A 16,376-nucleotide genomic window follows, 5' to 3' on the forward strand; every position below is an offset into this window, starting at 1 on the left:
CTTACTGTTTTTTATATACTATACATGGCTGGCCCAGTATTGTTGTCTGTCCTTTATGTTGTGTTGTCATGTGTTGTTTTTAGAGAGTGGCGTGGCAAAATGAATTTCCCCACGGGGATAAATAAAGTATAATTGAATTGAATTGAATTGAATAAACACACACAGTCGCTCTCTCTCTCTCTTTCACTTGCTCTCTTTCACACTCACACTCACTCTATTTTCCTTTCAAACACACACACACACACACACACACACACACACACACACAGGTCAAAGTAAGGAGAGTCTTAACTCACACACATGACGTGTAGGGCCACAGCTCCCTCTGTCCTCTCTATGTGGGTGAACAGGTCTCTGGGGAACTCGTGCAGAGCTGGAAAAGAAGCACATTGGGTTATACAACCTTGAATGTATGAGTTTGTGTGTGTGTGTGTGTGCGTCTGTGTGCGCGTGTGTGTGTTACACAAGCATGAGTGTGTCAACGTCTGCCCTGAGAACTCTCTGAGCCCTGAGAGCTCTACTCACAGTGAAGTGGAGGAAACAGTGAACTCATGTGAACTGACAAGGGCCAGTCCCACAGCACCTTGCCCAAGTGTGTGTATGCGTGTGTATGTGTGTGTGTGTGTGTGTGTGTGTGTGTGTCCGTGCATATGTGTGCATGTGTGTGTGTGTGCATATCTGTGTGTGTGCGTGTCTGTGTGTGTGTGTGTGTGTGTATGTGTGTGTGTGTGTGTGTGTGTGTGTCCGTGCATATGTGTGCGTGTGTGTGTGTGCATATCTGTGTGTGTGTGTGTGTGTGTGTGTGTGTGTGTGTGTGTAGGTGTGCGCGCACGTGCGCGCGTGTGTGTGTGTCTTTGTGTGTGTGTGTGTGTGTGTGTGTGTGTGTGTGTGCGTGTCTGTGTATGTGTGTGTGTGCGTGCGTGTCTTTGTGTGTGTGTGTGTGTGTGTGTGTGTGTGTGTGTGTGTGTGAGTGTGTGTGTGTGTGTGTGTGTGTGTGTGTGTGACTGTCCCGCAGCGCGCTGCCAAGGACTGTGTGCCTCTCCTGAGAACCACCAGTGGAGAGGGAAATGGAAAAAGTGAACGGCGACGAAGGAGAGGACAAAGAGAGGGCAGAGAGGAGGAAGACATGTAAAAATAGAGAGACGGGCTAAATAGGGTGAGGCCAGAGGAGAGGAGAGAGGGATACGGAAGGAGAGCAAAGGAGAAGGGGTGTGAGTTTAATAGCAAACTGGTTTTGGTGAAAATGAAATGAGAGAGAGAGAGAAAGAGAGAGAGAGAGAGAGAGAGAGAGAGAGAGAGAGAGAGAGAGAGAGAGAGAGAGAGAGAGAGAGAGAGGGGCACAGAGAGCAAGAGACTGAGTAGGTGAGAGAGAAATAGAGGTTTATGATATTCTCTTTCTCTCTACACCTCCATACCCTCTTTCCTTCCTTTTCTCCCCCCCATCCGTCCTTGTTAGCCGTGACATGCTCTTGGCCCTGGGCTAGTGTTGAGAGATTCTGGCCTCTTTCTCTCTGCCCCCCCTTTCTCTCCCTTTCTCCCTCCCTCTCTCTCTCTCTCCCTCTCTTTCTCTCTCCCTCCCTCTCTCTCTCTCTCCCTCTCTTTCTCTCTCCCTCCCTCTCTCTCTCTCTCCCTCTCTTTCTCTCTCCCTCCCTCTCCAACAGCAGCCCCATCAGTCTCTCCTTCCACCAATCAACAGCCCATTCACGGGCCACTGCTAACATCTGCTAGAGATTTCACCACATTTCCACCCTGGAAAAAAGGGCAGCTAGACAGGCCCGAGCTACGCTACGCTAACGCTAACCCCGGCTAGCATTCAAAAAGGGTATCCAGGATTGAATACGCGGCACGGTGAGGTCGCCCCCCTGCCAATCAAGAGTGCTCCGCTAATAACCTACAGCTACGACGCGAAAGGTCGAGGATTTAATACATGCAGAACGAGGAGAGGCGAGGCCAATGAGAATGCCATCGACGTATCCATCGCTATGGCAGCAGAAATGCCACCATCATTTGGCATCATTAGCATCTTTCGGTCCTAGACTGAAACAACGTTTAGATGCTGAACACAGAGAGGGAGGGAACACTGTTTGTGTGTGTGTGTGTGTGTGTGTGTGTGTGTGTGTGTGTGTGCGTGTCCGTGTGCGTGTGCGTGTGTGTCTGTGTATGGATTGGGAAGGAAACGGGCATCTAAGCGTGAAATTACTTCTAGAAATCACAGGTAGGTATTCACCATCTTACTCTCATCTGTAGCGTATCAACCTTGTCCACCCTTCCACTCTCCCTTTATGTCCTGACCCATTTGCACTACAAATGAAACACACTCTCTCGGTGGTAGAGTGATGCAGTCCCCCCATCCCCATGTTCTGTTAACCTCCTCTCTAACACAGCACATACACATCACCAGCGTCATGTCCAGGGGGTGTACTTGTACATCAAGGCTCCCCCTAAGGGCCATTAGGCCCGAGAGAACCATCAGTTCTCAGGGCTACTTACTTACTGCTTACTAACACAGCACAGTACACATACACACACACACACACACACACACACACACACACACACAGACCACGCTGTAAAAACTTGGTGAACAAAGCAGGAGGACAGCCATCTTACAACTGCAGCTGGATGTGTTTAATATTTACTGTTACAAGCCTTGGCTCCACCAGAACACAGCCAAGACGTGTGTGTGTGTGTGTGTGTGTGTGTGTGTGTGTGTGTGTGTGCCCTTGCGTGGGTGTGTGTATGTGTGTGTGTGTGTGTTTGAAAGGAAAACCAGGAACTCTCATGACAGGAAATTCATGTACCGTACTTATGAGAGAGTGAGAAAGAGAGAGAGGAAAACTGTGAAAGTCTGAAATGAAAGGAAGCTAAAGGGCCAACGCTAATCCAAACTCACATCCTTCAGCACAGCTTTACTGTGTGGAAATATTGTATGAATAAATATTCTAGTAATCCAAATATGATGATGTGAGCGAGAGAGAGAGAGAGAGAGAGAGAGAGAGAGAGAGAGAGGTAGAGAGAGAGAGAGAGAGAGAGTCCAAGGTCAGTAGCTCCTCTACTCTTCCAAAAGACCAAACAAACTCTAATTATCATTCTGATGACCATGAAGGAGGAGTTTTAACTAACGCATACATAGACCCATAACAGCAGAACACACAGACACAAACACAGACACAGACACAGACACAGACACAGACACAGACACAGACACAGACACAGACACAGACACAGACACAGACACAGACACAGACACAGACACACACAGACGCACACACACACACACACACACACAGTGGCAGAACTTGGCATGAAGTGGAATGACATCACCGCGCTTGGAATCTCCCAATCTGGTGAGCCAGTCTGAACTGAACACACAAGACTTATTTTATAACCCCCCCCCACACACACAGACACACACAGACCGGGGGTTCCAAACAGAGGAGTGGGGTGGTGGTGGGGGGTCCAGGTGAGTCGGAGGGGTCCCCTGACCCCGTGCTGCAGCAGCATGAAGCTGAGGTCGGCAGGGCGCAGCGTGGCAGAGAGGTAGGGGAGGCAGGGGAGTCAGCGTGCCGGGCTGAAGCCCCCAGCCAGGGTGATAAGGGCAGCAGATGCGCTCAGCCTTGTCCAACAACCTAGCCTGCGTTCCTGTTCACACCCACCGTGCCAGAGTCCAGCCCGCAGCCAACACCGAGAGACACACACACACACACACACACACACACACACACGCACACATGAGGATGTAAGCATGCACTGACACACACACACACACAGATGCACACACAATCGCGCGCACATACAACATGATGCATCCACACATGAGCGCACACAGGCACACGCAAATGAGCACACACACAGACACATTCACGGATACACGCACACACACACGCACACACACACACACACACACACACACACACAAACTCCTTCTGGGTAGTATTCGAGGATGACGTCAATCAGGCTTTGTGTGTACGAAGGTGACTGAGTAGCCAACACACACACACACACACACACACACACACACCACTGGCACTCTATCATAACAGCCCTGCGGCAAATTCCCATTCTATCCCAGATAATGGACCAGAGTGAGAAGCTAAGCGGCCAGCTACATCCCCATCCGACGGATCATCGGATGCCCACACTTTGTCATCTCTTTGTCTGAACCAACGGAAGCAGAAAGAAAGAGGGAAATAGTAAAGAAACCAGATGCCAATTCAATGCTATTGCGTAAGACTAATATAATATTATATTTATATATATATATATGCCATTTAGCTGACGCTTTCATCCAAAGCGACTTACGTCTGAGTGAGTGCACACATTTTTCAGTATATACGTATGGTCCCAGAGGGAATAGACTTCCATTATTGCGTAATTGTTGCGTTTTGAGAAAACGACTCACGCCGCAGGGGCCCTATTCATCATATAACAAGCTAGAGCAAGAGAGGAGGGACATTTCAGATGCACAAGTGTTCTTCTTATTCTTCTTCTTCTTTTTTTTCTTCTTCTCCTCTTCTTGTTCTTCTTCTTCTTCTTCTTCTTCTTCTTCTGCTTCTTCTTCTTCTTCTTCTTCTTCTTCTTCTGCTTCTTCTTCTTCTTCTTCTTCTTCTTCTTCTTCTTTTTTTTTTTCTTCTTCTTCTTCTTCTTCTTCTTCTTCACCTTCTTCTTCTTCTTCTTCTTCTTCTTCTTCTTCCTCTTCTTGTTGTTCTTCTTCTTCTTCTTCTTCTGCTTCTTCTTCCTCTTCTTCTCCTCCTTCTTATAAAGAAGTCAGTGATCAGACTCGTTATCCCACTGGTCTATTTAACCTGTGTGTGTTTGTTCCCTCGGGAGAAGGAAGGAGGCAGGAAGTACCTGCCGCACGGAGACAGACAGACAGACAGACAGACAGACAGACAGACAGACAGACAGACAGACAGAGAGAGAGACAGAGAGAGACAGAGAGAGAGAGAGAGAGAGAGAGAGAGAGAGAGCAAACCTATAGTGTTTGATACCCCGTGAACAAGAACGCGCACTCCATATATGTCAACGCTAATGGCCAATGTACTGTACTGAGTTCTCTGGGGGCTTTTGTCAACTCCGAGGGGGGAACGCACCTGTGGAGGTCAGAGAAAGAGGCGCACAAAAGGGAACGGCGGTGGGGTACGGAGGGAAGCGGGAGGCGAGCCTGTATGAGGTTGCTGGGCCGGACAAAGGGAATGTCACTCTGGAGCGCTGGTAGTAATGAGGAGCGCAGCTAGACACGGTACGGATGTGGAGAAATGTGCAAACAAGTTGTGTACACCTTTCTAGCACGCGTAGGTGTTATAGGTGAATGCGTTCACACAGACTGTGTACACACAGAAAGAGGCACACAGAAGGAAACACACACCCACACACACACCCACACAGACAGACAGAGACATACACACACACACACACACACACACACTAAACAAAACCATCCGGATGCAACAAAGTATTCTAATGTAACATGGCCTTGTACACAAAATGCTATTTATATATTCCGATTACAAATGACATACACACAAATATTACTACAGACTTGTATTTCACATCATGTACTGTAGGGCCATATTAGGGTTTGGAAGGAATGTCACGTGACAATGACGACATCAACATCAAATGAAGAAAAACAAATTCACACACACGATTCGATTTCATCCGTTCCTGCTACTTCAGCTAGAGTGTTAGCGTTAGCGACGTAGCCGAGCGCGGCAGCCCACTCCATAGCAACCATGTCTCCTCCAGAGTGAGTGGGTTTAAGTGGCAAGAGAGGGAGAGGTGGGCACGAATAATACACTTCTCTAACCTGGAGGGAGTCACTCAGCACAGTGCAGTACAGAACATTGGCCATTAGCATTGACGTATATGGAGAGTGTCTGTCGGGCGCGTCTTGGTCGCACATGCGCGCTCACACGCCTACGCCCACGCACAGACGCACACACACCCACCGTCCTCCGTCTCTCACACACACATACACGCACACACACACACACACACACACACATACACACACCCCACACATACACACACCCTCCCCCCGCCCACCCTGCCTTCCCAGTGCAATCACCCAGCCTCAGCCTCCCAGTAGTATACCTCCTCAGTGAGCTTCAATCAGCCAGTCAGTCAATGTATCAATCAGCAATCAAGACCTCAGTCAGTGAGAGGAACACACTCTCCCTCCCCTCTCCCGCATCTCCCTCTGCAGAACCTGGCCTACCTACCCCTCCCTACCCCTGCCTACCCCTCCCTACCCCTGCCTACCCCTGCCTACCGCTACCTACCCCTGCCTACCCCTACCTACCCCTGCCTACCCCTGCCTACCCCTGCCTGCCCCTGCCTACCCCTACCTACCCCTGCCTACCCCTACCTACCCCTGCCTACCCCTGCCTACCGCTACACCACGGGAGGGGAACACACTGTTCCAGGCCAATTAGGCCAATTAGAGCGTCCGGTCTGGCTCCATCGGAAAAAGTTGCAGGCTTGATCCCAGGCCGAACCCATACCAGACCCGAAGGCTTCTAGAAATGGGACCTAAGCGCCTCTCCGCCGGGCACTCTGCAGTGAGGAGATGGATGGGGGGGGTATGGTTGTGTCCCAGGCCAGGGGAGGGGTACTTTGTCTTGTACATGTCGCTAACTCACGCTACGGAATCAGGAGATAATAGGCTCCTGGGTTACGGGTCGTTCTGGCTCGTGTGTGTGTTTCTGTGTGTGTGTGTGTGTGTGTGTGCGTGTGTGTGTGCGTGTGTATGTGTGCTACTGGTGCTCTCTTTGCGTTCCCCCTGTTTTCTCTCAGTCTGTTATAATACTGCATGTCTGGTGGTCTGATGGCTGCTCGTACTCATGTAGAAAGGTTGGATAAAGGTCAGCAGATGGTTACAGATAGAGATAGTTCATCACTTTGGGAAGTGCTGTGTGTGTGTGTGTGTGTGTGTGTGTGTGTGTGTGTGTTTGTGTCTGTGTGTTTGCCTGTCTGTGTGTCGTATTTGTTTGCGTGTGTGCTTAGGGGCTATGCATCACTAGAGACAGTGTGTGTGTGTGTGTGTGGGGGGGGGGGAGTGCGCAAGCATTTGTGTGATATTGGCCCAGTACATTCGGCAAATCTCCCTCACATGGATACATGTCCCACTGGAGAACTCATCCCTCTCTCTCTCTCTCTCTCCCTCTCTCTCTCCCTCTCTCTCTCTCTCTCTTTCTCCCCATCTCTCTCTCTCTCTCGCTCCATCTCTCTCATTTATTTATAACTGCCATGGAGCGCAGGATGAAAAGGTGGAGAGTACAAGAGCGATGTTCTGAGTCTTCTGGGAGTTCTATCCATCCTGCAATCTCTGCTGTTTAAATATAGAGTGCTCCATCTCTCTCTCTCTCTCTCTCTCTCTGGCTCTCTCACCCTCTCTCTCACACCCTTTCCCTCTCTCACCCTCTCTCTCACACTCTCTCAACTTCTCTCTCTCTCTCACTCTCTCTCTTTCTCTCGCTGTCTCACTCTCGTTCTCCCCCTCCCTCACTCTCTTCCACTGCCAGAGACGCTGCAGTGACCTCCCGCTAAACCAAGCACACCAAGCAGCAAACACAATGAACCTAGTAATGCCTGGTTGCTGCATATTTCAGTCCTTCATCACAACTAATATCTCGGCATGTACGTCAGGCAGGGGCTAATGACAGTGAGTAATGACATTGAGTAATGGCAGTGTGTGTGTGTGTGTGTGTGTGTGTGTGTGTGGTTGTCAGTGTTTGTCACTGTGTGTGTGTGTGTGTGTGTGTGTGTGTGTGTGTGTGTGTGTGTGTGTGTGTGTGTGTGTGCGTGCGTGCGTGCGTGCGTGCGTGCGTGCGTGCGGGTGTGCAAGTGCTTGTGTGTGTGGATCGGGGTATAAGCTCACTCATTCACTAAAGTGGAGCTGTCACCACAAGTGAACGGCAAAGAAATCGCAGCAATCCGGTGGGCAGTAATCGCTCTCAGGGGGGCCCTGAAGTCAAAGCAATGTGTGTGTGCGTCTATGTGTGTGCGTGCGTGCATGGATAACTAGGTTATATGCTCCTTAAAAGTTTCACTTTTGATGAGTTAATATATTCATATTATATTTGAATTATTCAAGGGAAGTAAGTGAGTTGCCATGTCTGTTAATCTACTACTACTACTTATCCAGGTGCTTTCAGTGAATATAAAGTTTTGGTGGTTTATAGCACTCTGCTAACAACCGAATATTGATACCACATAAGCTCCAGGTTATAGGCGACAAGTCCAGTCACGTCTATGTGTTTTTCTATGTGTCTTTGTCTATGTGTTTCCTACAGCACCGAAAGACTTGCATTATCCATCTATCGATCCTCCCAAACACACGAATCACACGTCAAACTGCCTCACACCAACTCCTCAAATAGACACCAACATGATGGGACATGTTAGTACTGTAGTCCTACAATAGTCTAAAAACCCATCTTTTTAATATTGCCTTTAAATTACAAAATAATTAAATTAAGATTATAAAAACCCATCCTTTTAATATTGCATTTAAGTTACAAAATAATTAAATTAAGATTATATAATGATTAAAGCACTTTGAGCTGCAACGTTTGCAGGAAAAGCACTATACAAATAAAGTTATTATTATTATTATTACTATTATTACATTAGAACATTAGAACACCACCTTAGAGAGACGTGTTACCTGATAGGAGCACTGACACTGTAACCCTGTGTGTAAAAAATACGTGAGAGGGGCCGGCTAAGCAGCAGCAACAACAATAACAGTATATAATATAATATTGTATATTGTATATAGTGTGGAACGGCTTGCCGGAGGACTTGAGGGTGGCTGAGAGTGTGTAATTCTCTTTAAAAGAAAGCTTTTTAGCCTGGCTTTTATCTAGTGTCTATGTCCACTTGCACTTTTACTCCTATCTTATCTTCTGTTTCTTGTTTTATTCCTGGTTTTACTGTGCTGTATTTATTTGATCTATTTCTTATCGCTTGTTTTATTGTAGTTTATTTACTATTGTTTTTATGTGCACCACTTGGAGTTGCATTCAATGCATGACTTGTGCTATATAAATAATAGTTTGACTGATTGATTGATATATCGTATTATATACTGTTGCTATTATTACTGCAGCTGTTATATATAGTACACTCACCGAACACTTTATTAGGAACACCTGTACCCCTCCTCATTCATTCAGGTGGTGTAATGGAGTGGGGAATGTTTTCTTGCCACACTTTGGACCCTTTTTTAACCCACTTTGGTTAATACCAATCAATCATCGCTTCAATGCCACAGCCTGAGTATTGGGCATCCCTTCCTGACCACAAACATGATAATACACCATGTCACAAGGCAAAAGTTGTCTCAAACTGGTTTCATTAACATGGCAATAAGTTCAGTGTTCTTCAGTGGCCTTCCCAGTCACCGCATTTGAATCCAATAGAACACCTTTGGGATGTGGTAGAGCGGGAGATTCACAGCTTGAAAGTGCACTGAAAAATCTTGGGTGATGCAATCATGTCATCATGGACCAGAATCTCAAAGGAATGTTTCCAACATCTTGTGGAATCAGTGCTATGAAAAATGTAGGCTGTTTTGAGAGCAAAGAGAGGGCCTACCCAGTATTAATGAGTGTACATACACTATATTTGTGAGTGTATATAATATAATATCAGCAGCAATAGCAGAAACAGAGTTCCCAAATGGGAGCGGCGGTAGCCTAGTGGTTAGAGAGGCCGGCTAGCAATAGGAAAGTTGCTGGTTCGATCCCTACACCAGGAGGAAGCTGCATGTGCATGTGCATGTGTGAGCAAGGCATTTAACCCCTAATTGTTCCAGGGCTGCTGACTATGGCTCACCCTGTGCCTAGAGCAAATAATACCAAATTCCAACAATTGATTGACAAGTTGATTGCATGGCGAATAAAAAACAATACATTACAAATGCTTATCACTTTGATGATGTCATGTCTCCTGATTCGGAGCCCGGTGTAGTTACGTAACGCAACTCTCTGTTCTGTTCCCACTACATATGCTCCAGGGAGGAGGGTGGGGGGCCTTCGCTCAACGCTACTGCTCTTTCGCACAGATGATATCATTCTTTTAGGCCGTCGTCATGGAAACGAACAGGCGCGCACATGCGCTGCTGGATTGGGGTGGGATGAGGAGGGGGTGGGGGGGTGGGTGGGTAAATGGGATTATGTGTAGACATTTGGATGGTGGGTGTGTGTACGAGTGGGGGTGGATGCGGGGGGTAGTGTGTGTGTGGGGGGGGGGGGGGGAGGGGGGGGTATTACGATGAAAGGATTGTGAATCAGTGATGTGCTGATCTGATGACTAAGCATGACATGTGAGTGTGTGGTTACAGTATGCACTGCTGGAGTGAGAGAGAGTGAGAGGGAGAGAGAGAGAGAGAGGGAGATCGAGGGAGAGAGAGAGAGAGAGAGGAAGAGAGAGAGAGAGAGAGGGAGAGAGGGAGAGAGAGAGAGAGAGAGAGAGAGAGAGAGAGAGAGAGAGGAAGAGGGAGAGAGGGAGAGAGAGAGAGGAAGAGAGAGAGAGAGAGAGGGAGAGAGGGAGAGAGAGAGAGAGGGAGAGAGAGAGAGAGAGAGAGAGAGAGAGACGCGGTGGAGGGTGAGGGGGTTGTGACTGTGGGTTGAACTGTGACATTTAAGAACCTTTTCTGGAAAGACACGCTGTACAGCGCTGTACTGCGGAAAGCCGCTATCTGGCACAGATTGAACCCCGGCCTTAGTGTCCATGTAAGACAGATGTCCATGCCAAGTCACGTGAGGCGTAGTCAACAATGTCCCAGTTGACTGCAGTCCTCATGGCTCAGTGGGTTAGAGCCAGGTGCAATCAAGGGAGGCTGGTGGAGGTAGAAATCGGAGGACCGGCCCATTGTCCTGCATGGCATGGAATGAGGAATTCCTGCCAGTCTCCCCGGAGGGTGCGTGCATTACCAGGATGGTGGGTTTGACACCTAAATGGGGCAAATATAGACCTACTGAATATGTTATCTGTACAGTAAGTCCGTCTTAATTAGTGTCTGCTAAAATTATCATATCATCATTATTCATATCCTAATTTGAACGAGGCCTGTTTCCCTCACACACAGTACAGTACATTGGCCATTAGCGTTGACATATATGGAGTGCGCGTTCTTGTTCACGGGGTATCAAACACTATAGGTTTGCTCTCTCTCTCTCTCTCTCTCTCACACACACACACTCGTCTCTCTCTCTCTCTCTCTCTCTCTCACACACACACACACTCGTCTCTCTCTCTCTCTCTCCCTCTCTCTCTCTCTCTCTCTCTCTCTCTCTCTCTCTCTTCTCCCTCTCTCTTTCTCTTTGTCTCTAGCTCTCTCTTTCTCTCTCTCTCTCTAGCTCTCTCTTTACCATCTCTCCCTCTCTCTCTCTCTCTCTCTCGCTCTCTCTGTCAAGCATCATCAGCTGAAGAAGATCCAGCCAATTATGAACACTGGGTTTTCAGCATTTCTCTCATCCATTCCTGGATAATTATGCGCAGTGGGAAATGTGCTTTTCCCCTTGTTGTTGTTGTTTTTTTTGGGTGAGAAAAGCACACAAAGTCCACAAAAGGATCCCCAAGTGACGAGATAGCCACTTCATTTAACGCTGCGCTTGATAATTAGACTGAGCTGGGGAAAGAAAGTGAGTTTATTCGGTGGTGAGAATTGCGAGGTGCTTGAGCTGGTGCCTGTTTGAAGATGGCTGTTTGAAGGCCGACTAAAAAAACAAACTTGAGTCAAGTTTGTTCCCCTTGAAAGGGAGAAGCTGGGGATTTGAGTCTTCAATCATGTTGAGTTGATCCCTGAGGTGAATTCCAAATGTTAGCTTACGGTTTCTTATCTATACGTCTATATCTATAAGTATATGTAGTCTTATCTTTCTATATCAGCCCCTCCATCTTCTCTCTTCTTCACAAGGTATAAATGTTCAAATCAGATAACATTTTCACTGACGATTACCACAAGATTTGCCACATTTGCGTCTGTGCTCATTCCGAAGCGCGTCAAAGCCAGGGAACGTCCGTTGAAGTGCGGACCAGTCGCATCTTTCCTTATTCCTTCGGAGCTTTCGGACTTATTATACTCTCAAACACCTTCATATTGTTCTGCTTAGGCCTGGTGAGATGAGTAGTCCCTCAGAAACCTCGATGTAGGGCAGACTCCTTCAGCTCATCTATCACCCTTTGTCCAACACAAACAACATCTATTTCACTGAGCGCGAGGCAGGCTGTGGGATGGCAATTGAGACCGTGAGCCTGTTTGCAGAAATTCATCACGGAAATCCCAGAAGGCACTGCACTCTGCAGCGTTCCTGATTGGATGTTTATCACTCCCACAAGTGGGCCCTATAGTCTTTAATGTTCATGTCTTTTCTTTTTGTCGAGAGAAAAAGAAAAGGATGAAAAAGAAAGAAGATAAAAAAAGGCAGCCCAAAGCACAGCTGGTTAAAAAATGACATGCATCAAAGGGCTAAAAATAGCAGCTGAACTCGACATATGGCCCAGGCGCAAAGCATGCTGGGGGATTGACTTGACTTGTCAAGGAGGGAACTAGACCAATGAGAGTGGCAAGCTTTGATGTTAAAACAAAGACAACAAGGTCTAATAATAGCGTACATGTACAATAGCTGGTATCTCTTTTATACATACAATACAACACACGGTGTTAACCCCAGTGGCAACGCAAACCAAAACTGTTATAATCCCCTCTCCGGTGTCCAATCATCATCTGACATTTGATAAGGGAGGCTATCTACAAACCCGACACCACCATCACCACCACCACCACCACCACCAACAACAACAACAACAACATATTTTATACATTTATACATAAAAGCTGAATATTCCATAGTCATTTCATGTCCGGGGAGCCTAGGGGCTGGAGCACGTGCGCTGTGCGCGGCTGGTCTCGTGCGAATGGTCGTGCACGTGGAAGGCCTCCTCCAGCACACATGCTCGGCGAACGCTGATGCAGGGTGACACATTGCGTGTGAGTGTGGTTACCGTGCTGAGTAATGTGACATTTAAGGTCTCTGGCTTCTTTTCGCTGGGTGCGCATCACACACACACACATACACACACACACACACACACACACACAACACACACACACACACAACACACATGCCCAAACACACAGATGCACACGCGCGCACACACACACAGACACACACACTCATGATCTCAGCTCCCTTAAAAACAACAATCTGTGCTGAGCAAGACAAAATCACATTTCCTCAAAAGCATAACCCTGTGGTTATGATCACTGATCCTTTCCACCTCAATGGACATGCATTCTGCAGACGTATCATATTAATCATACAAAAATATATGTAATCCTTCCGACAGATCATAGTGAATAGTGATTAAGGGGTGTGTGTGTGAGCATGTGTGTACATGTATGTGTGTGTGTGTGTGTGTGTGTGTGTGTTCACGAGCATGTGTGTGTGCACGTGTGTGTGTGTGTGTGTGTGTGTGTGTGTGTGTGTGCGTGTGTGTAGGCGTGTGTGTGCGTGTGTGTGTTCACGCGCATGTGTGTGTGTGTGTGTGTATGTGTGTGTGCGTGTGCGTGTGTGTGTGCGTGCATGAGAATGATGATGAAGGCGGTTGTCGTTGCTGTTCTTTGAATGCTGTCTGATTCATTTCACACATAAGAGAGTTGAACACAAGGTGACACCAAGCCCCTCCCCTGCAGCCAATGACAAGTTAGACGGGGGGGGGGGGGGTTCCATCATGGCATCTCACATCCACCCCCACCCAATGACAAATTAGTGAGGTCACCCTTAGTGACAAGTGACCTGGGTGCTATGGGAGCACAAGTTATGACAGGATTCTTTTTTATCAGGCGGAAATATCAGGAAAGCATGTCAAACGACAAAGACCAAGAACCTTCAGCATCAAATTCCGAATTCGTAAAGGAAAGGAAACAAGGTGAGGAAGCTATTCCAAACATCTATAGTACAGTACAGTCTATAGCTGTTTTATACTCTGTCATGTGTTTTATGTGCTTATGTGGAAACCCGGGAAGAGGGTTGGCTGCCTGTGCAGCAGCTAATGGGGATCCTGATCAACACATCCGCTATTGAAGATCGTTTGGACACAGCCCACCCAAGCAAACTCAACTCAGAGACTAAAAAGGGGAGGAAGCTATTGAAGATTATTTGGACACAGCCCGAGCAAACTCAACTCAGAGACAGAGGCCCGAGTATGAATACCCTTATAATGCATCCTTCCTTCCTCCCTCAAGTCCTTCCTTGAAGAAATCACTGATCTGACTTGACTTCAAGGGTGAAAGCAATAGAATGAAAAGCTTGCTTCGACTAAACCATTAATGTCCGGTCAGTGATTACTTCAAGGAAGGCATGGTCCATTTCGAAAGTAAATGGAACACAGCCTGAAAGGAGATGGAGCTATCGATGATGGTTTTGGCCGCGGTCCCAGTCCATCTTACCAGTGTATCTTCCATACACAACAGAGACTCAGATCTGTCAGTCGGGCTGTCAACATGGGTCTTTAATAATTGTACGGAGCTGTCACTCTATCTGTCTATACGGCTTTACAGACATTTCTACCATCAACCCCGTGGGAACCCCTTTTGAACCCATGAATATGTACTTTAATGAAGTCTGGCAAGCTCGTATCATATTTACCCATCTACCAAGAGAACCCTTAACCGAGTTGGGCTAGCAGCAATACAGTTTTTAAAAGAACATTGATTTTTGGGGACTTCTGTGTTTGTCTTGTGTACTGTTAAATATGTAAATATGTACCGGTAAATACATATTTATTTTGCCTAACTAAAGTGATTTCAATTATCATGTGCTGCTAACAGGTCTAATGAGGTCTAATAAACAACACAGCCAGCACTCAAAAAATACCCAACGATGCATATTAATTAAATGCATAATCAGCAGGACGCTGTGGACGCGTGGCGAGGGTTCAGAGCACCTTCTCCTCATGTCGGACAGATAACAGCCCTGCCCCTGCAGCACAATGACACAGCTCTGAAAGACCCTGTCAACCGCTCAGCCATACTGTCTAACTAAGCACCCCGTTCACTGCAGGACGTAACACAGGATGTGTGTGAAGAACATAGGTGTCTTTAGGCTCTTTCCCGGGCCTCTCCTGAGACGTTGTAAAGGAATATGATGTTCCTGATGTTCTTCGCTTGCAGGTACACGGATGAGATTCCCCTGTCGCAACACACGCTGGATGAATTTTTAAAAGTGTGTGGAGTGAACGAGGAGTCGTGGGCAAACATCCTCAGCTGTGTAACTCAGCAGAGACCTACGTGGGCTTGGAGAGTGTTGAGAGAAAGAGAGAGAGAGCGAGAGAGCGAGAGAGAGCGGTTGAAGAGAGAGATAGAGAGAGAGGAAGGAAGGAGAGAGAGAGGGAGAGGTTGAAGAGAGAGAGAGGAAGGAAGGAGGGAGAGAGAGAGGGGAGGGAGGGAGGGAGAGAGTGAGAGAGACAGAAAGGGGGAGGGGGAGATGGATAGAGGGGGAAAGGGAGTGAAGAAAAGAGACAGAGAGTGAGAGAGAGGAAAAATGACAGATGGGAGAGAGAGAGAGAGAAAGAAAGAGAGACGAAGACAGAGAGAAACGAGAGAGACATACGACGAAAAATAAATAAATAAAAAGAAAGAGATGTGTTGACAGCCGTGTGAGCTGCAGGGAAACTTCTCACAGAGCTAATTGCCAAGATGGATCGGTTCTATTCCCACAAGGATTGATACCCCCGTGCAATAACACACACACAGACAATGTAGCTGTGGCAATCCGCACGCTATACGAGGTTATGAAATACCCCTCCATCTGTAGCCATTGTTGTTGTTTGTATTACAGCAACATCAGCCCCCGCCTCACTCAGCATCATAATCACGTCTAGCAATTGATTTCTCATAGGAAATCACTTTCGGAGAGGCCGAGTCATTTTTGGGCTGATTTGATTAGCCGGGTATTAGAACTGCCGTCAAAGGGGAGCGGATCATTTATTGTGATTTGATTAATTCATCAAGTGTACATGGCGTCAGACCAGCCATAATCTCCCTTAGCTCCGCTCCGTGTAGTAGGGCAGGCAGCCAGGAGTCCTCCCACATACAGTACAGTACAATACACACACAGGCAGGCATACACACACACACACACACACAGGCGCACACGCACATTGGTGCACATACACACACACACACACACACACACAGGCACGCACACACATAGGTGCACATACACACACAGACACAGGCACGCACACACACACACACACACACACACACACACACACAACCCACCCACTGCAGTAACCTGGGGCATCATTCTACAATTAATCACCCTTTTTCTTAACGACGTACCCTCCTTAGGGCTTCA

General features: G+C 47.4%; 1 protein-coding gene across 1 annotated transcript in view; it reads right to left on the minus strand.

The window, feature by feature from the left end:
- LOC308176053 (sodium/potassium/calcium exchanger 3-like) overlaps window positions 1-16,376 on the minus strand; it is a gene marked incomplete at both ends in the record, with an annotated part of 42,350 nt that overhangs the window by 19,870 nt on the left and 6,104 nt on the right. The window contains one exon of the mRNA XM_080550649.1: window positions 297-373. Within this exon, the coding sequence (XP_080406775.1) occupies window positions 297-373 (77 nt within the window). The remainder of the gene's footprint in view (window positions 1-296; window positions 374-16,376) is intronic.

The sequence above is a fragment of the Nansenia antarctica genome (assembly GCF_963989245.1).
Source record: "Nansenia antarctica genome assembly, chromosome: 2".
Classification (NCBI taxonomy): domain Eukaryota; kingdom Metazoa; phylum Chordata; class Actinopteri; order Argentiniformes; family Microstomatidae; genus Nansenia; species Nansenia antarctica.